Below are 26,369 nucleotides of genomic sequence, written 5' to 3' on the forward strand. Positions count from 1 at the left end.
AGTGCGTGTGTGAACGTGCTGCTAGCCAAACACGTCGACATGGAGAAGATAAACAGAAAAGTAGCCCAGTCGCTGTTGACGTTGTGTACATCCGAATTGGTCGTGTAAATGTTTGTGGAAAACAGGGTTCTGTGGCATTTTTGTTAAGATTAATCCCATTTTTATTGACGCTACATTGCTCCGGGAGAAGCTAATGTAAGTTTTGCTGTTTTGTGTGAGGTTAAAGTGCGTGGTATTCAGGCTAACATTAGCCACAAGCTAACGGCAGCTGAGCAGTGAGTCACCTATCCAGTGCCTCTTTCTGAGACATAAAGGTTGATTAATTATCAATTAAATTAAGATATTGTGCTGTTTTAATGTACCAGGTGGTGTAGTGCAGCATGTAAAGTAGTTGTCAGTATTCTATCGGTTAATATTACCTCCAGATATTATTGTATGTCAACGTGGAGGCCTAACTTGCTAACCTGGAACATAAACAGGTTTTGGGTTCATTAAAACGACTCTCATAAAAATATTCTTTATTATATTCCCTCTTTATACCAAAGGCAGCGATCTCATTTTATTGCACATTGCTGCCACCTAGTAACGTTAATTGATAACTTGCGAGGGAGCAAAGGACTGAATATGAGGTCAAATGGCTTGTTTTGGTCAAAATGTGGCAGTTTTTGTGTCTTGTTTTCAGAAAAGTCAACGAATTGTGTGAAAATTAATCAATATTATAGCTTACAATTATTCATAAGTTCCCAGCCGTTATTAGTATGCTACAATATAAATTATGTAAGTTTCATTTTAGTACATTTAGTACATTTTACCCAAGTAAGTACAATTTTGAGGTACGTGGACTTTACTTGAGTATTTCCATTTTGTGTAACTTGATCCTTCGACTCCACTACATTTTAGAGGCAAATATTGTATTTTTTACTCCAATACATTTAGCTGCCAGCTTTAGTTACTTTTTGGTCAAGTTTTAACATGAAAAACTTGATTAATTTGAAGTGATTAGACATTTTTGTGAGCAGGGATATTCAGCATATCAAGGACTTTTGATGCTGGAACTTTCTCGTTTTGAATGCAGTGCTTGGATCCTAACCAGGAGAAGTGACTGCAGGTGTTTCAGGCTGCAGCTGGCCCATATTGAAACTGTATATATTGTGATAATGTTTTGATTAAGAGACCCCTAGTGGCAGAAAATGTCATATGTGTGTTAAATCTCTAATGGGTTGTCACATTTATTGCAGGGTCGTGACAACATGGACAGTGGCCTGAGTCCCCAGGATAAAAAAGACTTGGACAAATTCATAAAGTTCTTTGCCTTGAAGGTAAGGAACATTATGATGCTCCTGTTTCCAGTAGAGGATATTTCTGAAAGGACATTTTGAAGCCTGAGTTGATTTCTCTATTGGTACACCCATGCGGACAGTCTTGGTTTTATTTTTTGGTTTCTCTTTACTTGTTTTTACTTCCACTTTTACTATGTCACTGATATTTCTGCCTCCACACCAGTATAATGGAGATATATTTTATTGTTGAAGTGCTTTGAATAATGACATTTAATTTACATATTGAACTGCCTTCGATACTGTTTTTGCCACTTACTAGTGATGATTTCTTATGTCCTGTCTGTAGACTGTGCAGGTGATTGTCCAAGCACGTCTTGGAGAGAAGATCTGCACTCGCTCGTCCTCTTCGCCGACTGGCTCTGATTGGGTAAAATTATTTAGTCATTCTTCTGCCTTTTGAAATTATTGATTGGATTTAAATTTCGCCGTAGACCTCTGTAGCTGGCTTGGACTGTGTGTTCATTGTTAATTAGCATAATTTGGGGTGTTATTTCTTTTCCCCGTAGTTTAATTTGGCCATCAAAGACATCCCAGAGGTGACTCATGAAGCCAAGAAGGCACTGGCTGGCCAGCTTCCAGGCATCGGGCGCTCCATGTGTGTGGAGATTTCGCTGAAGACATCAGAGGTAAAAACCTACCTTAGATCATCTGATGCTGTCCATTTTCTTTCTTTTCTTGAATGACTTTTCACTCACAGGACCTCAAACCATGTAGGCTTTTTGATATAAACTCTGAAATATAACAAAATTCAAGTCAGGTATCAGGATATATTCTACAACCCTAATTCCAGAGCAGTTGGGATGCAAAAATCCATCAAGATGATGAGGTTCACATTAGATATATTGTCTTTGTACAGTTTTAGTGGAATTTATGCCAAAGAAGATTAGCAAATGATCACATTCTGTTTTATTTTTCAGTATGAGAGGTCAGTTAGATCTTTGTTCTCAACAGAATGTAGTGTACATATTCTGCTGAAACACAGAGCAAAAAAAGAATTACCCCTATGCATAAATATCTTCAGTGTTATACATTTTGGACATGATACAGACTTTCATTTACTCCTTTTTATGTTTCAAAAAGTTTTAAGTCCACTTTCATGTCCCTATATTCATCTGTCTGTGTCTGTGTCTCACTCAGGGGGATTCAATGGAGTTAGAGACGTGGTGCCTGGAGATGAATGAAAAGTGAGTGGATTTTTCTTGTTTTTCAATGTTTTAGTTTACCAATTAGTTAGAAATGTTGATTAAAATTAATATGTTCACACTGATAAGACCAATATCATGTTCCTTTGTGAACTGATCAGTTCTAAATTGTCCCCAATGTGCAAAAAACAATAATAAAGACATCATATGCAGCATGCTTTCGTATGTGAAATATTAAGGTTATCATTTACAGTTTCATTTATCAGTTGATAATTCAGGGCACCAACTATTTCAATGATGTTTTTTGTGTTGAGCAGTGGCTGCCGCTTCTGTACAGAAGCGTGTATGGAATTTATTGAATAAAAAAACAGATATGAGTCACATTTGAGCAGAAAACATACACATTTTGGCCACTATTGCTTGCAGTCTGACCGTAGCTTTGGACATTTGTCATTGCTGGCACTGTGTCTTTGCCTCTATGACATTATACATTATACACATAGCTTCAAGCACCACTTATCTGAATCTGGGCCTCAATACTGTGCTGTTGTGGTTGCTTCATCATGTAACAGCTTCTCTCTGCCAAAACTTTGCTGTCTGACACAAAGTAACCTACAATTTTGTGTACACGTGATCATTGGAATGGACTTAAATCACAGCCAGCAGTTTAAGTAAAGAAAGTGCTGATACTGACAGTGTCTCAGGTGCTTTAAGTTAAATATATAACTACAGAATGTCAGTTTCCATTAGAATATATACAAAACTATGGGTAACCATTAAAAGAAAACTTTGATCCTGCCTTCATATTGAGCTTGAGTTGACATTTATTTCTCTCCTGTAGGTGTGATAAGGACATTAAAGTGTCCTATACAGTCTACAACCGTCTGTCTGTCCTTCTGAAGTCTCTGCTGGCCATCACCAGAGTAACACCCGCCTATAAACTGTCCAGAAAGCAGGGACACGACTATGTCATATTATACAGGTGAGTAGACTCTGCCTGTCTTGTTGACTGCCTTACTGCCGAGCTCCACCAACTTTGATCCGTCTCATATTACATTTATTTTATGCATGACATAGTGTCACCATCTGTGTCCTCCCTCATATTCAGGATTTACTTCGGGGAAGTCCAGCTGAGTGGATTAGGAGAAGGTAACTGTAAACTCTGACTGACATGACGTAAATCACTGAACACAAGGCTCTAAAAAAACACTGCATGTGTAAATCCTTACTGACTGAAGTGTGAAATAAAGATAAAAGTATTTTCCCTTTTTTTATAATAAATTGTCTTTTTTGCCTTCTGGTGCTTAACACATAAAATATCTCCCAAATTGCCCAGGAGGCCGATAAAATATTACAGGGTTCCTACGTGTGCTTAAAATCCTTAAACACTTGAATTATAATGTGGCATTTCCAGGGTTTGTCACAGAATGCTGTCATAAAACATAATTCTGGTTGTTTATAGCAAGCATAATTTAGCATAACAATATGAGACCAACCGCACATTTAGGATATACTAACTAGAAGTTATACTAAAAATGGCTCTTAACTTAATAATTAAATGTAATCTAATTCATTGCATTACATTAGCTGACGTGCTCGTTCACTGAAGTTTGTTGTTTGTTTTTTAAGGTTTTCAGACGGTGCGTGTCGGAGTTGTTGGCACTCCTGTTGGTACAATCACACTATCATGTGCTTACCGCACCAACCTGGCATTCATGTCCAACAGGTAACTAACAAGCAACATGTGAAACAAGATGAATAAATAGATATACAACTAGTTTAAGTAAGTATAAGTATATGTTACGAGGTAAGTAACACATATGATTAATGGCAGCAGGTCTAGTATCTATATCTACATATACTGTGTGTAACCAGCTAGCTAAACTATATTAATATCACAGAAATTAAAACTTTTGGTGGAATAAATGGTAATATAAATGCAAAGGAAAAATAAGCGGTTAATGGTAATGAATAAATGAATGAGTATAATATAAATATAACTATACAGAAAAAGTAAACAAGTAAAATAATTAGAAATAAATATGAAAACAGAAACAGTGGTTTATGTCATGTTCTATCAATTAATTAATGATTTCATTTATATTTAAATATTTTTTGTATATTTAATTATTATTACTATTCCACCAAATATTTAATTCATACTATACTTATACTGCACTTTTCTGTATTAGAGTTAGTATGAATTGAATTATATACTTTACTATTATGTAATATGGCAAAGTATAATACAATATATATAATACTAAAGTGTTTAAATAAATCAGTAAAAAAGAGTCGCTAAGAAATGTCAGTGAATAAATATAATTTCCTTATAAAACTTAAAATTAGCATAACTAATCAGCTGTTGATATCTGGTGTTGTGCAGACAGTTTGAGCCGTCAGCTCCCATCATGGGGATCATCGTGGATCACTTTGTGGATCCTCCCGGCAGCAGCCAGCGTCCTGCCAACATGGGACACCCCTGCAACTACAGGTAGCTACTGAAGCTGTGGAAATAAACCCAACTATCCCAACTATCAACATATCTGATTATCTTGAATCAGCTCAATTATTGTGTGCATGTGTGCGTTCAGAGCTCCAGATGAGGATGATGGAGGCCCATATGCAGGGGTTCAGGACTCACAGGAGGTCTGCACCACCTCCTTCTCCACCTCCCCTCCCTCACAAGTAAGAGGACACACTCCCTCACTCCTCTCCACTGTCTCTTTCTTTAACCTGTGACTTCTTCTCTCCATTTTCATACCTGTTTTTATTTCACTTTCTCTTTTCTCTCTTTTCTTTCCTGTTGTCTTCTTATTGTACGTTTATCTGTGTGTGTGCGTGTGTGTGTGTCTGCACTCTGTCAGTGTGTGTGCACACTGAGCCCTTCGCCCTCTAAACTGTCCAAGCCCCTCCCTCTGGACAGTCTGCCGCTTCCATTGGCTCCTGGACTTGTCACTCACACTGTGAGTCTATACTGGCCACTGTGAGAGTTTGACTGTGTGATACACCCTGAAACTGCATTGAAATACACTTTCATTTGTTTCATGTTGTGTGTTTCTCATTGTTGCGTCCGAGCTGAATCATTTTAACGTCATAACTTTGACTGTGTGTTAAGACCATTATACACTGCAGACCTGTTTCATCATGATGTTTTATCGTCTCCACAACGTGTTCCACAGTAGAGAAAACACAGTTTATGTCATCAAAGTGAAAAATGCAGTGTTCTGTGATTAATATTAACTCTTCTTTCTGTCTGTCCCTGTAGCTGTATGCTTCCAGGTTATCATATCATCCTCCAGCTCTCACAGGAGCTGCTGAGCTTTGTCACCCTGCTGCCAATCCAAACCAGGTAATACACCACATCCATATACATATAGATATATATGTGATATGTTGCCTGCTAAATGACATTATCTGTTTATGGTAATTAAGAGACAGTGCTTCCATTACATAGAAGTGGGCAATCTAAAACCTTTTTAAATCCCTTTAACCCATAAAGACCACCTCAAAAAACACCCTCTAAAACCTAAACATTGTTTCAAAACCACCTCCCAAAACCTGAGGGTGCTGCACGGATTGTGAACATTTCCTAAATAATGAATTTTATCTGCCTCTTTAGCACATAGAAATATGAAATAAAAATAATCTGAAACTAAAACCCTTGGCTTTAATTGTAAATCATTGCCTTGTCATAAAATTATTAACATTTTTTAAAACATCAATAATCAACTACAGACATATTTTCAATAAAAAAAAATGTCCACGTCACAGAAACTGATTCAAAATGGAGTATGCACACACGTCCAAACCAAATAAGGGCAGGTGCTGAGGCGAAAATTAGACCATAAACCAGATGAATAAGCAGCCCGCACACTGCTTGGTTACACTGAGGAGTAATAAATAACACTGGAGCCCTGCAGTGTGTGGGCCATTTCATGTAAAAAAAAAACTGCCATTAAATGGTTTTTCACCTTCTCTTCAGTCTAGTTCTTAACCAACAACTATTCATTAATTTTCAGACATTTTAACCCTTTAAATGACAGTGTGTTTACATAATACCACTGTTGGGGAAAAACACAAAAAAATAATTATTTTCTGCACATGAAAATTGCAAGGAGGAACTTTCAACAACATTCATTTTAATGCATCTTTATTTTTTCTGCTGTGTCATAAAAATGATAGAAAAACCAACAATTAAAAAGGAAAAAATGCCACAAGGGTTAAATCCCAGGTTTATTTTCTATAACTCTCTTCTGTTCTTCCCCCTCAGGCGTTGCATGCTGGGAAGGAGCATGGCGGGGTTGTGTTGGTTCCTGCCCAGCCTCCTCACGGAGCTGATGCCCATCTGACAGTAGAGCACGCTGCCAACACACCTGGCGGAAGGTAACACTCTCCTGACTTCACTTCAACTCAGCATCTGCAAAGCTCCTACATACCTTACCTGAAATACTGACTCATAAAACTTAGCAGATGTTGGATTGTTAAACAATATCTAAACAATAACTTGTCTGTCTTCCAAGTGGTGACGATGACGGCTTGTCGCACAGTGGAGAAAGAAGGAGGGATGAAGGGAGGAGGAGCGCTTCTCCCTCTGACCCTATAGAGTCTCTCAACGCATTCACAAGGAAAATTGGAGCCTTTGTCAATAAACCCAATGCACAAGTAAATCAAACATGACTCATACTATAGATTATGTTTGTTTCCCACGTTTTGTAACAGACGTAGGCAACTGTCCTAGTTGTTTTGCTGAAGAGTACACTAAATTTAGCCGTGTGTGTGTTTGTAGATAACAGCAGCCAGTCTGGACCTGCCGTTTGCTGAATTTGCTCCTCGAGGCCTGGACTCAGAGGAGAATGACCCCATGGTAGCTATTATAACAGCAGGGCACTTTTGTTAGATGTTGATTGTATCCAAAATGTTCATGTTGAGTCTTGTACTTCCAAGCGTTTTAGGTTGACAAATGTGTGTGTGTGTGTGTGTGTGTGTGCAGGTGCAGCCTCCAGACTCTCCTCCTTGCCCGTCACCCCTGCAGGCCAGCCTCCATTCTCAGGGCTCAGAGGGATCGGGGCAGCAGGATGACTTTGTCATGGTCGACTTTGTACGTAGTTATTGCTCTTTTCTCTTCTGAGTATAACAAGATATTATCACAATATGTCGCAACACAGAAGTGTTTCATGATGCATCATGGGGCTGACTTTCAATGCTACACATTAACTTTTAGATTCAACTGCTGCCTGAAAAAGGTGACATGTTTATAGTCTCAAATGTGTCCTGATTCTTTAGCCACAAGAGGCAATTATCATAGCTGTGTTTCAAATCAAACCAATCAGATTCTCACCTCCCGTTCCCTTTAAAAGCGAGGTGCGTCTGAACTAGTGAGTGTTATTCTGCCGTGCAAACGATCCTCTCGTGCACAAAGTGAAAACGGAGTTCAGCAGTGACTTTGACAGCCACCAGGAGTTCATAGGGACAGCTGCTTTAAGTCATCTGATGGGAGATTTCAGATGTCTGTTACAGCCTGGCAGGATAAAGACAGTTTACAGCAGCATTTGTCTTAGCTGAGGGACAGGTATGTGCTTCTTGGCCAGTGGATCCAAGTGGAGCCCTGAACAGACATTTTTCTCTTTCTGGTCAGGATCAAATGTAAATGATTGTTCTGTGTTTGTGAAATGCACTGTATTGCCAAGAGTTAGATAAGAAGATCGACACCACTTTCATGTCTATACGCTAAAAATCTGAAGCTCCAGAGAGCAGCCAGGTAGTTTAGCTTAGCATAAAGACTAGAAGCGAGGGAAACAGCTCGCTCTGTCTCACATAATCCACACACCAGCATCTTTAAAGCTCACTAGTTAACACAGTGCATGTCATTTGTTAACTCCAGACAGCAGTTATGTGCTGGAGTATACAACATGTTAATTAGTGAGCTTTAGAGGTGCTGGTAGGCGGATATGAGAGGGCCTTTTCCCTAAACATGTTGAACCGGTCCTTTAAGTCTAGCTCTATGTAGATAAAGATCTGCTTGTGGGAAAACACCACACTGTACAGTGACAGTTTTCTAACTGTCGTAAATATAGATCTGTATTTGCACAGCTGTCTTTTATCTTTCTACCTGTGTGTGCAGCGTCCAGCCTTCTCTAAAGACGACTTGTTGCCGATGGATCTGGGCACTTTCTACAGAGAGTTTCAAAACCCTCCTCAACTGGCCAGCCTCTCACTACACATCAGCTCCCAGTCCATGGCCGATGACCTGGTAACTTCTTGTTTTTACCCTTTTTAATTTGGTGCAAAGCTGAAAACATATCAGTCTTTACAGTTGTTTGTATTTTCTCGTTTGCAGGACTCGCTGCCAGAGAAACTGGCCGTTTATGAGAAAAACATCGATGAGTTTGACGCTTTTGTGGACATGCTCCAATAAAAAGAAGAGAAGAAAGGACTGTATGTGAGAAGAGACTAGATGGATGGTGGCAAATGAAGCTGAAAAAAAATGAAAGGGAGAAGCAGACTGGAGGCTCTGTAGTCGTTTGTCCTGTGAGAATCACTCAGACTAAATCACCATATTTTAATGTGAAGCTCCTCATTTCTGACATTTTCCTCTTACCTTCCTGTCAGGCACGTTCACCTCCCTAACCAGCTTGTACAGATCACTGTAAATACTGTATTATCTCCTCAGACACTGGCTACACCCCTCTCTGGTCCGGTAGTGTTAATTTAAACTAAAAATCTTTATTTTCTATGTGGCACAAATCTGCTCACGTCGTCAGTGTTTAATCAGGATTACAATCAATTCTGTCACTTTAGACAGCCATGCAATTCAAGGACAGACTACCTGCACTCATGATAGTACTGTTATAGTGTAGCTCACTATAATTAATCCACCCTCCCTTCCTGCTGAACACTACTCACCTCTTAAGGTCCAGCATGGCCTTTCTGGTCATATCTAAGCTAATGTGACTGACAAACCAGACCAGTACTCTTTATGTCAGAGGCTTTTTGCTTCTAGTCCTGGTAAATAAATTGCACTTTGCCTTACAGTAGGATACTTTCCATTTGCCCAAGTTGTATAAATAAGTCCAGTTTCACATTCTCACAATTGAGTCATCAGTATAAGAAGCAGTCGAGGGTTCTTTGAAGGCAACCTGGAAGTTGAACAGGCTTCTCACCCACCCTAGCCAGGTGTTCCCAGCTGGTCTGGGGATTTAAACTGCCAACTTTAACATTCTCAAATAGCCCCAAGTGAATATAGAGAAAACTAAATGCTATCCTTGTGTGTACAGAATGCATTTATCCCTGCTGAAGCAACTAGTGCAACTACACAATAGATGAGTGTAGTTACATTACTAGGCTGTACAACATGCATATGTATATTTTGGGGTTTTTGTAAAAGTGGAAAACACATTTCAAACTGTCCACAGAAGGGGCCGGGGTCACCATCCATGACTGTCTGAGTTTGGTTGAAAGCTTTAATTTAAACATTTCTTTGCTGTTCGTCTAGATGTCCTAATAAAGCATGGCTGCTCTGTTGAAACGATGTCTGTCAAGTGCCTGGGGGGACACATATCTACTACGTGTGTGGTCAAAAAGCATGGAGAGAACTGGTTCAAGTCATAAGGTCATTAGCTTAGCTGAATGAACTGGAAATGGGTAGACGGCTGAAAAAGTCCAGTTGCTTCCTATTCTGCCTCTGATCGTCTGGTATTTGTTGCCTTTTTTTCAGTTTTGTTGGTTATGATTAGGCATGAGGAGTGAGTGGTTTGGATTAGGCCAATCAGAGGCAGAGTAGGACAAAGTAGCACAACTTATGCCTTCTCCACAGTACAAAAAAGGACAGCCACGCTTATGCCTCTTTTAACCAGTCAAGTTGCAGTTTCTATCAATGTCTGTCCAGATGCATGACAGTGTATGACTTTCAAGGGGGAAAAAATAAGTTATTACTACATTAACATGATTTTTGCCTGACAGAATTGTAAATTTGGCACTGTTAAATCTTCAGTCAGCTCTGGAGTGAAATGTAAATTATGATTCCTGTGAAAAACAGTAAAAAAAACAGTTTAAAAACAGTCTTTACCAAGTTATGGCATTGAATGATGGCCAGAAAAGTTGTTTTTGCAGAACATTGTCACAGAAGTTGACCTTCTGGATATGATGTCATCACTTTATTTTAATCCTATCAGACAGTTATGTGAATTTTTTTTCATAATTGGTGTGACTTGAGTTATGGCCAATGACATGTTTTGTGAGGTCACTGACATTTGACCACTGAAATCTAATCAATTCATTGTGCCAAATTTGAAGAAATCCCCTCAAGGCATTCCTGATTTATGGTGTTCATTTGAGGACAGACAACCCAGAAATGGCCACTTTCAGAACATACTGCAGCTGCCCTTTCCAAGTTGTGTGCAGTGTGCATATAATTGGAATGAACTTTGTCATGACCTTGCACTTTGACTTTCTTGCTTGTATTTGACATGCAGAGGATTGTGGGTAAGAATAGCCAGAAAAGCATGCTGGCTTGCATACTGCAAAATGCAACCAGATGTAGGACATCCTGGTCTTTATATTGCATTTCACACTGTATTGGGCCATACTAATTTTTCTGGCAAAGCAGAGGCCAGTTTTTCTTCCAGAGAATGAAGAAGTCATGACTTGTTTGATTGGATACTACTTGTAGTACTGAACTTAATCATTTGTTTTATTTACAATCTTGTTTTTGTACCAATTAAACATACAATGTGTTAAATACCTCTAGAGGCACATGTAGGAACATTTGAGTTTGGCATTTCCCCACTTACAATCTTTATGGTAATCTAAGCAAACAGTCTATTGGCTCTAGATTAAAACCAACAAAGTGGTATCAGTATATCTAATCTTACTCTTGGCTAGACAATAAATGTTAATTTTACAACAGTTTGTTGTTAATAAATCAAATGAATGTTTCAGAATTCTCAAATGGAATTTTATTGTTGTAGTTTCCATCACATACCTGCAGGGCTGCAAAGGGTCAAACCATAAAGTTAAGAGTATGGTAGCACACATTTTACAAATACTCTACAATTCATGTTCCTCCGACTTGTCACACGCCATGTGGCCGTGACCAACTACAGATTATTGCTCTTCTTTTCTGAGAGCCCCATCGTCTTTACACTGCTACCTACAGGGCTTAGAACCGTTAACATTGTAGAACATTTCATCTTCAGACTCTTTATCCTGTGAACAGCTATTGGGAAGGCTATGGAGGAAAGCTGCTTAAAATCAACTCTCCCAGACAACGATGATGTAAATTCACTAACTAGGTTTTCTAGAGTTAGCCACTTAACATGCCGTTACTTTTTGAAACAAAGCCTCTGGGCTGTGGCAGACAGAGGCCGTTTCCCCCCCAGGTAACACTGGGAACACGGTACGAGAGAAAATAAAAAATACAAAAAAAAAAAATTCACAGGAGAGAGGCAGTGATCGCCCAGTGTGCACATCCATCTCATTCAATTGCTCAGTCCACGAGAATGTCCTGTCCCCATTTCCCCCCACTTTGGCCCTCTGAGCCTGACTGTCCAATGAGTTTATGTTGGGCGAAGTGGAGAATGAGTCCCTCTGGGCACGACGACACACATCAGGGAATGGTTGGAAACAAAAACGTCCAGATAGAAGATTGTGATAAGACGGGGACTATGGACACTTTACTCTGGTTCCCACTTCCTTGAATACAGGGTGAAAGTCTTTGAGGTGGATGGCCAATGTCCTCCATTGTCTTAAATGTCCAACCTGCTCCCCCAGTCGGCTTAACGTAGATGGAGTTACACAATAGTGGGGTCAGGGTGGTGATGGTGGGGGTGAAGCCGGCGTCCATACACACTACAGATCAGAGCAGGAGGAAGAAGAGGGAGTGTATGGAGGAGATCCAGGAGCTCAACTTTTCTTCATGGGCTTTATTTTTTTAAAGAGCGGGGAGGTGACCGGGGGTTCAGGCTCAGGCAGTATTCAGTAGGTCCTGTATGGCTTTCTGCTGCGTCTCGTTCAGTGTCGATACACACTGTGTCCATAACCCTGCTGACACCTGGAGGACAAGACAAAAGGGTCAACCTCCACATTATCATCCAGATTATTTAGCACAATTAAATACAAAGTCAAAGAAGGGTGTAAATGCAAGACTTGTGTCAGTTGACAAATGATGACATTTCTCAGCTTTCATGTGACTTTGTTTTTATGTTTTATAAAGCAAGTCTATCAAATAATGCAGGCTTATTTCAGTTAGTCTGACTCATTTTCAGTTGATGCAGTTGAATTAGGCCCAATTAAAAGTCGTTCAAGCTCAGGACGATGTCAACTGAAACTTTGTCAGACTAAACTTAGTAAACTTAAGGCCAGATTGATCAAAACTTCATTCAGAAAATTTTTAAAAGTTGTTTCCTTGTTGTGCAGACAGACCTGACAAAGCAGGAATTCATACTTTTTACACTTTGGCTTCATGATGCATCATCTGTATACCTTTAAACTGTTTATCGTAATGAAGTTGCAGCAAAATCTGTTTATTTTGGATTCAGGTGCTGTAGTCATGCTTGTGATGTTTTGGTTTCTTATCAGTTTTTGTGAGAGAACGGCTCACCTGTACTTGACGGATGACATTTGCCAGCCGTTTGCTGCATGCGTCTTCACTCTTGACCGATTCGTTTGCGACTCCATCTGCGATGATGAGGAAAATTTTAGGAAGGTTTGCGTTGTCTGGTCCAAGGACAATGGGGTTGTTGCTGTGGAGAGAAGATAGAAGGGAAAAATTAGGACACATCCTCAAGTTTTTAAAAATACTAAACATTTAAAAAAAAAAAAAGGTATTTTTTGACAGACTGCCCTACCTTTCAATGAGGTCACACAGGAAGTCAAACGTGTGGACGGCCTCCTCTTTGTCTTCATTGAGCGGTAGCCAGCTGAGCCAATGGGGAAGGATCTCATTGACGTTTACGCACTCCGGCCGAAACCTCATGACCTTTCCTACAGCAGAGATGCAGTTCTCTGTGGCGTTGACGTTCTCCTTGGAGCGAGAGTCAGGTGCCTGGATGACTCTGACCAGCAGGGGGATGGCCTCTGGATCAACAACACAAAGACATCAAGTTAACTCAAAGCACTGAGCTGCCAACAAAACACCAATGAGAGCAGCGCTGGGTCCTACCTGTACAGAATGGGCGGTAGCTCTCTCCTCCATACTGAGCCATGACACCCACACCGTAGGCGGCTGCCTGCCGGACCTCAGGGCTCGTGTCACACAGGGACTGCAACATCGGCCGCAGGAAATACTCTGCGTATTTGAAGGAGGCGGGGCTGCAGTGCTCCACCACGTCGTCAAAGATGCACAGACCCCACTGTCTGTCCGCCCACGGCCTGTTGGGACACTGAAGACAAGCAAGACAACTTTAGTATGTGACGTGCATCATAATCACAGACTGACACCATCCGTCTGGTGGCCTTTCAGTCAGTTTACCTTTTATTGGACTTTAAGTGGCAGAATGAATACTAATGTGGATAATATGACTGCAGACAACTTGAAAAGATTTATTTGCCGCTGAAGTACTTACTATTAGCTGGACGATGAGCTGCAGCAGCTGTTCAAACCAAGGCAGCACCTTCTCTTTGTAACTACTGAACACTGAGTGCAAGATGTCCGACACTTTGGTGAGGATGTACACGTCGTTCTCATCCTGTAGAACAAAAAGATAAGAGGAAAAATAAGGGCTTGGATTAGATCCTTCACAAGATTGTTTGACAAGAAATTTATTGGACAAAACCACCTCAAGGTTTTCCTAACAGCTCCTTTACTGAGGTAAAAATATTTACCTCGTCTTGTAATGACTCCTCCACCTGCTCGTCATAGTCTTCATCCTGTCTCTTAGCTGTGAAGGACAAAGAAGTGTTGAGTGAGGATTATGTGTAAACACACTCTTCCTTGTATTGACTGAGAAAAAGGAAAAGTGTAATCCATGGTTGTAATGAGGTCTCACCCTGTCTGAGCTCCTGGTTCTTAAAATGCTCCTCCAGTTTTCCTTTCAAGATGCCGCCCAGCTCCTCGAAATGCTCGTTGTTCAAACAGCCGTCTCCCATCAACTCAATGCACTTCAGACAGAAAACAAACACAGTCAGCTCAGAGACTGGACCTGGTTCCGATATCCTTAAAATGGAGCTAAAGTTACCTTGGCGAAAGAGTGCATGATCTCTGACAGGACGTCCGAGTCCGGCTCTGTGCCGATGGCCTTGATGAGAGCGTCACACATGAAGTGCCACATCTGGGTGAGGTACTCCGGTCCTCTGACCCGTGCACACTCCAGCAGCAGGGGCATGGATTCAGCTGCTGCCACCCGCACGCGTGAGACAGTTAAGGAAATCAAGCCTCATATTCTTTTAAATACATATCAGCCACCATTTACAATTCAAAAAATGTTAAAAAAAAAAGTTTGGAATAAAAAGGATATCATCGTGGAAGTAAAACTTGAGGAGGGGAACCATCAGCTTCACCACCTGCTCCGTGTACTCCACGAAACCCTCCTTCAGCTCTTTGGCATAGCACACCTGGAAACAAGAGATTATCTCACTAATAGAGCTGAGATATAGAAAAGCAATGCATTTACTTAAATGCTGCAACCTGGTGTCAAATTTGCCTCAGACCCCATCAGGATCCTGACAGTTTAGCAGGACATTGATAAATCTGTTCTCTTGTTGTAGTGTACTGGACTACTCACCAGCATCTGGCAGGCAGTGGCTTTCTCCTCCAGGCCGGCAGTCTTGATGCCGAAACTCTGCTGGTCTCCCAGGTTGACAAACTCCCAACCGTCATCCTCTGATATGTTCTCCATGTCCTGGGCTGTAAGACAGACGCACATATTCAAAAACTCTTTTGCTGCGCTGATTGCATTGTAAAAAGGAGGCACTCTTGCAGAAAAGCTAGATGTTAGTGGGGATTTTGTCCAGTGGGAAAGGAGCTGTACTTACTGTCTAGCAGGGCCACCTCAGGCTTGATGGAGGCTGTCTTCATCAGGGGGCCCATCACCACAGGCAGGTACTGCTGGAACTCCTTCCCCAGGATCTTACACATCCTGGCCCAGGCGGAGATCATGTACGAGATCTAAAAGACAAAGCAACAGAAGCATAACAACAGGTTGACTATACTGTGACGGCAATAAAGAAAACTGGATTGTTTTAAGTTTTGTTCCCACCTGAGGATCGTCATCCTCCAGGTCACTGAAGTCTGTCTGGGTTTTGAGGAGCAGCTGCATGACAGCGGAGGCATCCGGCATGAACTAGAACAGAAAAAGAAGGGCACGGTTTTAGTGGCAGCCATCCTTGATTAAAGATCTCAGTGAATAGTTTTCCGTCCTGTGCAGCTGACCTTCTCCTTGCCGACAGCGAGGCCGATGAGGCTGATGCACTCGATGGTCTTCCCACGGAGCAGCCGGAGCTCCTTCTGCACGGCGTTTTCTACGATGTGTTTGAGCGAGGGCATGAACAGGTCGTAGTATGGCACAAACTTCTCCTCAGCTGTGTCGGCCACCGAGGCGATGGATGTCACCACCTGCTCCAGGACCAGTTTGGTGCCCTTCTGGATCAACTGGGAGGAGAGAAGAGGACACAGTTAAGACTCCTGACAACAGAAAATAACCCCTATAGCAGGGGTGGGCAACCTTTACAAACTAAAGAGCCACTGTTGGCAAAAAAAAAAAAAAAAAAGAAAATCGCGGAATGGAGCCGCGAATATTGAGCCTAAAATGAAAATTAAACAGCCTAATAAGTCTAAATTAGCCTACCAACATTATTAATAGTCATATTGAGCATTTATTAATATGATTTTAAAAAACTAGTCTATCTCGGGGAACTCAAAACTAAACTCAAAGTTGGCAAAACGTAAAGGTTAAAGCGCCGGGCCGCAGACTTTCGTAAGCTATGAAGCACATTTTAGTTGACTTAAATGTCCAAACTTTTTTAATATGCTGTAAAAAGGCTATACAATTTTACAATTGAAGAATACAAATAGTTTTTGGTCTACACCATTGATAAATTAACATTTTAATGTAAAAAAAAATATATATATATAATATTTTTGTGTCAGCCACGGGGAGCCCCTGCAGGCCGCCTAAAGAGCCACATGAGGCTCTGGAGCCACAGGTTGACCACCCCTGCCCTATAGTGTGTTAGTGTGGAGATTAGTTTTTACCTCTTGCAGCTTGGCAGCCATGATGACGTGAAGGTGCTGCACCAAGTTTTCCAGATACGGGATCAGCAGTGTTTTGGGACAGTCCTCTGTAAAGTTGATGAGGGCGGCAGCAGCATGTGCCTGCACCCGAGGGTTACTCTGGTCCTCCATGGTCTGAAGCAGGGCTGAGATCACCTAAAGGGAGGAGGAGTCTTCAGTTCAGTGGTAAACCTTTACTTTGAAATGTGAACCCAGTCATGTTTCCTACCCCTGTCTATCACATTAAACTGAACTGGTATATTAGTTACCTTGACGTGAAATTTCTTTTGGAAGGTCGGGGCGAAGTCTGTGGCCATTTGTCCGATGGCGTTACAGGCAGCATAGCGTACTCTTGGGTGCTGAGGAGGGAAAAGGAAGCCAAACTCACTGTGACTAAACTGTGCTGAGGTAAGATGACCATGTGCTGCAACTTCATATTAAACCATAAAGTTTCAAGTGATGTTACTTACAGGATCAGAGCAGAAGAGGAGGACGAAGCTGACGATCTCTTGGAGGATGGCCTCCATCTGCTGGTGGCAGCCCTCACCGATGGCCGACAGCGCCATCAGCCCAGCATGGCGGTACTTCCAGTCAGCTGGTGATCAACACACGCTGGGTTTATCTCATGTACACGTGGATTATGTTTGCACGTTTTATTTGCTTAATTCACCAGCAGGTTGACTTACGGTTCTGTAGCATCTGCATGATGTGCTGCTTGATCATGGGCAAGATGATCTTCCCTCCCAGACCACAGGCGATTCTGTCCAGAGCGCTCTCCCCCGCCACGGCGTTACTGTCAAAGTCATCGTCCTCCAGCTCATCAGCCATGGCCCACTCATCATCATCCTCCAGGTCCACCATCATAGCCAGCATCTGGGGCACTGCAGACAAAAAAAATGCATATTACATCCATCTAAACTATTCTACCCAAGATCTTCGTGTGGACCTTTTTCTTCTTTTTAACAATAGGTAATTGTTGATGAAGCACATCCTCACCACTCTGAGCCACAATGGCTGTGTGTTTCCTCAGCATGGCTGCAGCAGTCTCAGATAAAGTGACGATGACTTCCAGTGCCAACTGCCTCTGCATGGGTGTCAGGTTGGTATCGGCACACAGCTGGGGAAACACGGCAACATGTTGGTCACACAAGCTTACACTCAAAACAAACAAATGTAAAATGAATTAATTTTTGCATTAGATATGTGGTTTTCATGGGAAAATTTGCATTCATGAGGCAGTCATGTGGGCTTGATGAGATTACTGAATTCACCTTCAGGCAGAGCTGCAGGGTGGCCTCCAGGTTGGGTCTCAGGTATTTGGGTGCGGTGTCTGCAATTTCCACTAAGGACTTGAGCACAGAGTCGTCTGCCTGGTAGCATGACTCGTTCACCGCCTGATTAAAAACAGAAGCTGGGATTAGTGTTGCAAATACATTCAGTCATGCTATTGGCGAACTCGCATGGTCACCACAATCTGCGGGCTAACCCTCCACCTACCAGACAATACTAAACACTTTTGCAATAGAGCTTAGCTGTTTCCTAACTGAACTTCTTTATTCTTTTCTCAAAGCAAACAGTGTCATCTCTACGCAGCCTGACAGAACTACAAGACTCGCTACACCTCACAATAAAGGCAAACAAGCTGCAAGTAAGTACGGTAGTGCAACTCTTACTTTGAAATTCCAGCTCCAATTTGCAGATGCACTTCCTTATTTACGTTCCACATATTGAATTTATACATTTATGCAGACAGTATAGACAGTAACAAGACCCCCACAAATGAGTTCTATGAGTCAAACACATTTTACTGCCATTAGCTAATGCATCCATATCACACTACAGGACATGTAACATTTAGCTTGCATTAATGGGTCTCAATAGACTAATTTAGAGATGTTCCCTGACTGCTTAAAAGCCATTACTGGTGCAGGGATTACATACAGGCATCACACAAAATACTGCTCAGTGATTTCTGAAGCTTGTAGGAAGCATCAGATAGGATCCGTAACTAATGGAGGGATGGCCGTCTCACACAAGGTTCATAAAAATGTACAAAGCTACTCAGGATGAAGACGCAGGGGTCCTGGGATCTTACCTGCAGGATGCCTGGCAGCAGGTCAGCGAAGTGCTTCAGCAGCGCCGTGTTGCCTTCGTTTGACAGAACAAAGGATGCTGCAGCTCGAGCCGCCAGGGTGCGAATCTGAAGAATTATAAAAAGAATTTAATGCACAGTCATAAATAAGGAAATGGATTGCTGGAAATCACCTCTTGTTGGAACTTACCTGTGGGTTGGCCTGGTCCTGCATGCACTGAACAAGCATGCGCTTGATGACCTCCATATAATGCTGCTGCTGGTTGCCAAAGATCCCTGGGAAGTTCCTAAAGAGGGCAAAACACAAAGCATCAGCATGTAGAACTTCACACTGAACAAACAAGCAGTTTGACTATTTTTACAACTATTTGGGCTACATAAAAGATTAGGAATAAAGTGAACAGGGGCTCACCAGAATATGTGTAGGGCTGATTCTCGCAGGTTAACATTGTCTGAATTGACCGAGTCAAACAGAAACTTGAGCACCTCTGGCCACTGGTTATTCCCATGTTCATCTGGATTAAATAAACCACAACCAAGATTAATGAAACAGTTTTATAACATACACCCTATTTTTTAACAATTTTGTCACAATAAAACATACAGACAGTTACAAAATGTAAAGAGGAGCATTACCGATGAGGTTGCGAGTGAGCTCAGCTGCGATGTCGCAGACCTTCTTGCGGATGTTTGGCGAGGTCTCGTGCTGGATGCTGGTCAGCAGCTCAGTCTTGATGGCAGTCTGCATCTCCAGAGTCAGGCCCGGGTAGATCTCCTCGAAAGATGACGACAGCAGCCGCCGCAGCAGCACTGCGGCCATCTGTTTGACCTGAGTGGACCAAACATTTGGTGTCATGTCATGATTCTCAGCATGATATTTTAACAGGACTGTTCATTTCTAGTCAGGCAGAGCTGCTTGAGTTTTCTGAACACTTTCAATGTATTTAAACAAACAAATGTTCAGACTCCCAAAGTTTTATTGCCACTTCTAAATTGTTACTAGAAAGGCAATTGTGGGGGGAAAAATGTGACCCATTTCAAAATTTACTTTGGCATTTAACAATCTTAATTACACAGTGATATCAGTTAAGTGTCACTGGACAAACGCATGATTGCTGTTGCCAAACATGTACAGGAAGACTGAGTGGAATGAACCGATATATTTAGAGTCAATGGTCAATAACTACTCTGACAAAACCTGCAGCATCCCAGAAAGGCAGAGTCACTCTCCCTGGGCCGAGCACCTCTCTGCCTGCTCCCATTTCAAGACTCTAAAAATATCAGCCTTGAGGTAAAGAAAAGGAGAGGAAGCCTGAGGGACCAAGCAGCTGGTGGACTTGGAGTAAACATAACCACCTAATGCCAAATCTGTGACTCATAACGAGCCCTAGTGTCAGGCTGTGGTGTGGGCCCACATGTGATGGCCGGAGTACATTCTTAAAATGCCATCAATGTGGCACCTTTTTAAAGTGGATCTGTTACAGCAAAGTGGACATGATGCTCCCTCTCTCGTCTTTCCAACACTGATTGTATGAAGATTCTTATCTTAAAATACTCTTCCTTCCTGGTATGACAAGGCTTTAAACCGAGGCCTTGTTGCATTAACTTCATTCTCTCAGTTTAACACGTGTTCAACATGTCGTCCCACAGATATGTCAGGGTGCAGTCTACAAACCTCCTCTGCTGCAGATTCATCTCTGATGGCCTGCAGCAAGAATGTGATCTTGGTCTGGCCCTGGATGGTGTCATAGGCCTCCTACAAAGAAAATTAATGGACAGCATTGAGGGTGAGACATGCCTTACATACAAGCGCCACTGATGCACCATTTTAGCCCTGTGAAAAATGAATCTCGGAAGAGAGTCATGTTCACTTTGTTGCAGACACAAAGAAATGCCATTTCGCACATACCTGTAAAATCCATGCTGGAACAGATGCCAAATTTGCTTCAGAATTTCCTTAATCTTTTGTGGATGAAGTTACATGCGTGTCAAAAGCCTGTCTTATTCACTTTGTGTTTATGGATTTGACTAATATAAGCCTCAAACACTGGGGTTATCCTGTCGGCCACCAGTTTTATTCACTGGTAAAGTAAGTGGGACAGATGTCCTTTTTAAATAAATACAAAAAAAAAAACACCATTTACCACAGACAATTACAAAAACATATTGAATAAAAATTAAATCAAAATTGCTGTATAATTTTTTTATTTGGTTTGTGGTTTGGTTTCCGGGTAACTTTTAGCTGCAATCAAATGCTAAAATGGCATTCATTGCTGAGTTAATATTCTAACACCAAGAGGCTGCTTTACATTAAGGCTTGCCACAGGCCACAAGAAGACTTTATGTGAACTGGCAATAAGAACGATCATTCAATTCTGCATCTAAATTTTATGTCCTTATTTGTTTACATTTTTTTTAAAATCACTTTAACATTTAAACACTTCCCATCTGCCAGTCTGTGTTAAAATATAGCAAGGCAAGACCAGAAGAAAGGAAGCTGCACTCCAAGCTGCAGGAAGTGCTCACTGCAGCTTGGACACTTAAAATCTCTGACACCACGGGACATAGTGTTGAAAATTAACATAAATAAGGCCAGTTGTTCTGTGCATTTACTTTGGTCCCAGTGTCTGCAAGCTGCTTCTTTAAAGCCACAAAAGAAATGCAAACACACTTGATACTCTTTGAAAATGCAGTGGACCCTTGGGTGTGTCCTCCAAGGAAAATATGAGATGATGTGCAAGTGGTGTCAATGGTAAACAAGGAACGTTGTTTCCTTTGTCATGCCAATTAGGACTCTTTTAAACACAAATACAGGACGGGAGGAGCATCATAGTTGCAGCAGTATGGTGGCAGAGAAACCTGAATACTGTACAAACATTTAAATTGAAACTGTAAACACAAAATGTAACACCTGCCTTAACCCACACGATAAGTAGGGCAAACTACCATCTTCAGTAACTTTTTAAGCATTTTCTAGCAATTTGAAGCTTTACAAACCACTACAGTTGTGATAAACATATATATACATATATTTATATTTACAGTCTATGTGGTATAGTTAATATTGTACTTCTTGGTCACATTAAAGTAGATATCACTGTGCTATAAACAACCAAAGGTTTGATCCATGGCATTATTCTACAAAAGGGTGACAAATTGATGGAAAAACACAAAAAAAGTCATGTTTCAAAAAGTTTCACTTCATTGCAAATAGACTTTCCATCCAATATAACCCAAATTTCAATCAATGCTCATCATGCTCATCCAGGACTTCCAGAACCTGTGGGACCTTGAAACCATGTCTAGTTACTTTTGTAAAATCTCCCAAAATACTAAAGAGACAAAACCAGCACAACCCTCAGACACTTTGTTTAGTCACTTCATAACTTTAAGTCCACTGTACTTTATTGCTTCCCCGATCATATAATGAATGGGGTCAACTAGGGATCTGGACACCTACAAATGTTCGTCAGCTGCAGTGTGTAGCTGTTAATATATGGGTTTAAAGTCCTGTACAGACGGATCAATTCCTATTGTGTGCGTGTAAGACAGAAAGAGAGAGTTTCTATAAAAGGATGAATTCCGATGAGCTTAGTATCGCGACAGACAGTCTGTGGTTTATAATGAAAAACGCTGACCACCAGTGAGAGGGCAGTGTGATAAGATTCAACCAACTCATCCCAGAGTCGGGTGTTGGAGAGGTAAACTGGTAACAATGCTTTGCCGCTACAAGAGGCTAATCGTGGTGGGGAAAGTGAATAGGCCAGCTAAACTGAGCCCAAACAAATCCTCTAAGAACTAATCCAGTGAGGGGATGAACTGAGACGAGCCTTTATTAATGACGTGTCTGAAACTGGGATAATTAGTTTGGTGAGAAACATCAAACCACACGAGGAGGATCAACAGCACGTTTTAAAGAGTAATGTTAAACTGACTTTCAGATCAAATGAGTGAAGGCCACTGCATAGCACTGCTAACATGGCCTCTGAATGACTCCAACTTTAACCTCACCCGCTGCTGTTTTGTTGCTCATAACACCCATAACATGACATGTGTGCAGCTATTACATTTCTGAATACCTTTTATTTTATAGCAAACTACTTTAATCAGCGCTGGATTGTCGGCTAATGAAACTAGCACCACTATAGTAGCCTCTTAGCTTCATGCTACTTCCTGTTCTCTACAGGGCTCTTCTACTAGCTAGAGGGCTAGCTTCACTGTCAGCTGGAGACATTTCACTTTGAACCAACCCCAATGCTTGTAACACAGACACACACTACCACAGTGTCAAGGCTGGGTTCGAATCTGTGTGCTCTACGTTCTGTCCACACAACTACGCAACATGGTGGAGATAGTTAGCGCGAGCTGACTAGTAACTCACTGTCGGCTTCACTTTGCACGTGGGCTACCGAGCTTGACGTAAGAGCCCCCTGAGCGCGCGGCCAGCCTGGATAGCTCGGCCGTTGCTAAGCTACTCGCACTGCTTTCTACAATCGCCCAACTTGTCACCCATTAAACCAGCTACATTGTTGTTCTCTCACCTCTGATTGCTTCCTGATGTTGTTGTTAGGGCTCATCAGGTTGCCCAGCAAGAGGTAGAACTGCTGCTGCTGTTCCGCCATTGCAGTGAGATCCAAAAAGACCAGCCGGGTGAAGGAGCGGCGAAATGAGCCCGGCAGACCCTGCTTCGGTCACACAATGCTGCTAACCGCCCATTGGCTTGCTTTATCAACTCTACTCGCCGCTCATTGGTCCAGAGAGCCCTGTCAAACGCACGCCATTGGCTCACACGGCTTCCCGACGCCTATTGGATGAAATCGACACAGAAAAGTGAATGCAATGTTCCTGTTAGCTAATAATGAATTACCAAAGCGCGGGAACCAGTGATAGCAAAATAAAGGCAGTGCTTTGGCATTATACATGCATATCATCACCCTGTTAAAATAATCGACTAACAACTTTTTTCAAGTTTTGCAGGAAACACAAAAAACGTCACCAAAAGTGTAACATGACATTTATTGATCATTTCACTCAAAAAGGATGTAACAAAGAATGGCTATTGGCATAGTAATAACACTGTGTGTAAATTATGTAACTTAAGAGAAATAAATGACTTAGGCAATTTTTTGGAACATGCCTGTGTGACTTAAGCAAGATATGGTAACACTTTATTTTGGAGTTGTCGACATAAGAGTCACACAAGCCTGTCAGAAACATGACATGACAAGTATCATGAGCATTAATGTTACTTCAAAGTGTCATTAATGTTCATGACACATCACATGTCATGTTTATGACATGCTCATGTCACTCTTATGTAAACACTTTCAAAATAAAGTGTTACCATGTCTTGCTTAAGTCACAAAGGCATGTTCAAAAAATTGCCTAATTCACATTTTATTTTGATTTAGGCATAATTAATCCGCTTAAGTCACACACTTGACATAGGCCATTATCTGAAAGGGGTAAAATCACATGATCTGATCAACTGAGGATGGAGGCGATTTTACCATAGGTGGCCGGCGTCATGGGGAGATGATTTAGGCAAAAAAAAAACAATTTTGACAAAAAATGACTTAGGTGATTATTTTAACAGTGTGACGATATTAGCAGTGGTGGAGAGTAACTAAGTACATTTACTCAAGTTCTGTACTTAAGTACAATGTTGCGGTTCTGAGTATTTCTATTTTAAGCTACTTAAGGCGTCTACTTCACTGCATTTCAAAGGGAAGTATTGTCATTTTGTCTCCACTAAAATTATATTAGCTTAGTTACTTTTAATTTTGAATGAAGGATTGAAGGAGTATTTTAACACTGGAATTGGTACTTAAGTATCTGTAAAGTAACTATTGTTTATGACAGAATCAGAATAGTTTTTATTGCCATGTAGGTTTTCACATAAAATGAATTTGCTGTGATTGTAATGGTGCATAAGAACAACAAGTACTAAAATATAGATTAAGTCAAAAGACAGTAGCTTATTTGGGAAATATAAAGAATAGACTTCATAGAACAAATCGGGTTATTTTAGTTGCAGCCTACTACTAAACTATATTACATTTTTTGACTGGTTATATTCAATTTATTAAGTTAATTGTTAACAGTAAACAGTATGCTGTTTCAAAAGCCTTTTCACACTATCTAAATCAACATTTTGGATGGAGATGTAGAATATAGAATTTAGTGAAGTTTAGATTCTTGTTCTTTCACATGTAAATATGATATGTGATATGATCAAGGTTATGGTGTTATTATGCTTTTTAACTGGAAAAAAATTCTGCCCATAAGTCCATAAAATACAACCACAAATTTTCAGTATTCATTTGTAAAACGTACACAATAAAGATGTCCTTTGAAGAAATAGGCTCTAGTTTAATTGAAACATGATGGATTTAAACTGAAAATATAAAATATACATTATTTTACACTGGATAAAATAAAGCTCAGAATGTATTAGACAGTATTACAGTAGTTTGACTAAGAACATTGTTTTTTTTACTTCTGACAAATACAAAAAAATATTTACCATTAAAAAAAAGTAGGGGAAAAGCAAATAATCACATATTGATAGCCTATTATATCTGCTTGTTTCAACACCTAATTAAATGATGCTTATATTGATATTTTTTGTATCCTACATATGTAAACACATGTTTCCCACATTGTATGAGTAAAACACGTTGTTTACAGCCAAACCATATCTGTGCAAGGCAATGTCCCAGCAGGTGGCAGCCAAGCTTTTTTTCTCCAGTGACTTTTTGCAATGATTTTTTTCCCTCCAATGATCCCAGCAAACCTCTGCCAGTGAAATCACCTGTGTGTTTGCAGGGCAGAAAAGAAAAGGAGTGGAGTGAATGCCTTCATTCCAAGAAAAGTTGAGTACATGTTGGTATTTTTTGTCTTATTTTCTTAATGTCAATGTCATTGCCCATTTTATTATTCTTCCCTAGGTTACTTAGTTTAATTCCAGTTCATCAAATTATATTTTTATTTTTTTATTTTTTTACTCCGATTTCGACAACTTGTTTTACTCATACAAGCCATGTGGGAAACATGTGTTTACATATGTAGGATACAAAAAATGTCAATATAAGCATCATTTAATCAGGTGTTAAAACAAGCAGATATAATAGGCTATCAATGTGTGATTATTTATTTTTCCCCTACTTTTTTTAAATGGTAAATACTTTTTTTGTATTTGTCAGAAGTAAAAAACAATGTTCTTAGTCAAACTAGTGTAATACTGTCTAATACATTCTGAGCTTTATTTTATCCAGTGTAAAATAATATATATTTTATATTTTCAGTTTAAATCCATCATTTTTCAATTAAACTAGAGCCTATTTCTTCAAAGGACATCTTTATTGTTTATGTAGATTTCTGGCAGAATTATTTAACCGGTTTTTGCGCACTGATTGATTTTCATCATCACACAGATTGTTACACACTTTTCATACATTGTGTGTGAGACTCCTAACAGATAATACTGGAGTTTATTTCTCATTTAGCCCACTGTGGCTCTTGACAGCACCCCTACTGGTCTGAATTAAACCTGTAACTTGCTGTTCTCAGAGCCGCAGCAGAGT

General features: G+C 40.7%; 2 protein-coding genes across 3 annotated transcripts; one reads left to right on the forward strand and one right to left on the reverse strand.

The window, feature by feature from the left end:
* The first annotated feature begins 30 nt into the window (after positions 1 to 30).
* Positions 31 to 9,409, forward strand: atg13 (ATG13 autophagy related 13 homolog (S. cerevisiae)). 2 transcript variants are annotated; one of them, XM_059327814.1, is made up of 18 exons: positions 31 to 195; positions 1,239 to 1,319; positions 1,627 to 1,707; positions 1,847 to 1,966; positions 2,478 to 2,524; positions 3,324 to 3,464; positions 3,591 to 3,631; positions 4,112 to 4,208; positions 4,869 to 4,976; positions 5,077 to 5,170; positions 5,350 to 5,448; positions 5,751 to 5,834; positions 6,756 to 6,868; positions 7,006 to 7,147; positions 7,272 to 7,349; positions 7,476 to 7,583; positions 8,607 to 8,735; positions 8,823 to 9,409. In XM_059327814.1, the coding sequence occupies exons 2-18, from the start codon at positions 1,251 to 1,253 to the stop codon at positions 8,898 to 8,900; spliced, it is 1,629 nt and encodes a 542-aa protein (XP_059183797.1). In that variant the 5' UTR covers positions 31 to 195; positions 1,239 to 1,250; the 3' UTR covers positions 8,901 to 9,409. The 2 variants fall into 2 exon arrangements, with proteins under 2 accessions (XP_059183797.1, XP_059183798.1); XM_059327815.1 differs by lacking the exon at positions 5,350 to 5,448.
* A 2,007-nt stretch (positions 9,410 to 11,416) lies between these two features.
* kpnb3 (karyopherin (importin) beta 3) lies at positions 11,417 to 23,482 on the reverse strand. The gene is made up of 25 exons (XM_059327813.1): positions 23,325 to 23,482; positions 20,459 to 20,539; positions 19,420 to 19,612; positions 19,196 to 19,298; positions 18,974 to 19,070; positions 18,787 to 18,891; positions 17,963 to 18,085; positions 17,688 to 17,808; positions 17,378 to 17,572; positions 17,162 to 17,286; positions 16,961 to 17,050; positions 16,674 to 16,847; positions 15,852 to 16,070; positions 15,679 to 15,762; positions 15,455 to 15,587; positions 15,205 to 15,326; positions 14,938 to 15,034; positions 14,659 to 14,831; positions 14,470 to 14,581; positions 14,306 to 14,361; positions 14,047 to 14,169; positions 13,644 to 13,863; positions 13,330 to 13,558; positions 13,083 to 13,224; positions 11,417 to 12,533 (listed from the first exon to the last, which is right to left on the reverse strand). Exons 1-25 carry the CDS (start codon positions 23,403 to 23,405, stop codon positions 12,447 to 12,449), a joined length of 3,285 nt encoding a protein of 1,094 aa, XP_059183796.1. The 5' UTR covers positions 23,406 to 23,482; the 3' UTR covers positions 11,417 to 12,446.
* Positions 23,483 to 26,369: the final 2,887 nt, after the last annotated feature.

The sequence above is a fragment of the Centropristis striata genome, chromosome 24 (assembly GCF_030273125.1).
Source record: "Centropristis striata isolate RG_2023a ecotype Rhode Island chromosome 24, C.striata_1.0, whole genome shotgun sequence".
NCBI lineage: Eukaryota > Metazoa > Chordata > Actinopteri > Perciformes > Serranidae > Centropristis > Centropristis striata.

Coding starts and splice junctions, on each gene's coding strand:
- atg13 (XM_059327814.1), top strand. CDS start 1,251: ATGGACAGTGGCCTGAGTCCCCAGGATAAAAAAGACTTGGACAAATTC. Junction 3,465..3,590: donor GACTATGTCATATTATACAG/GTGAGTAGACTC, acceptor CCTCATATTCAG/GATTTACTTCGGGGAAGTCC. Junction 7,148..7,271: donor TCAATAAACCCAATGCACAA/GTAAATCAAACA, acceptor GTGTGTTTGTAG/ATAACAGCAGCCAGTCTGGA.
- kpnb3 (XM_059327813.1), bottom strand. CDS start 23,405: ATGGCGGAACAGCAGCAGCAGTTCTACCTCTTGCTGGGCAACCTGATG. Junction 19,071..19,195: donor TCAGCCCTACACATATTCTG/GTGAGCCCCTGT, acceptor TGCCCTCTTTAG/GAACTTCCCAGGGATCTTTG. Junction 16,848..16,960: donor AAAAGAAATTTCACGTCAAG/GTAACTAATATA, acceptor TCCTCCCTTTAG/GTGATCTCAGCCCTGCTTCA.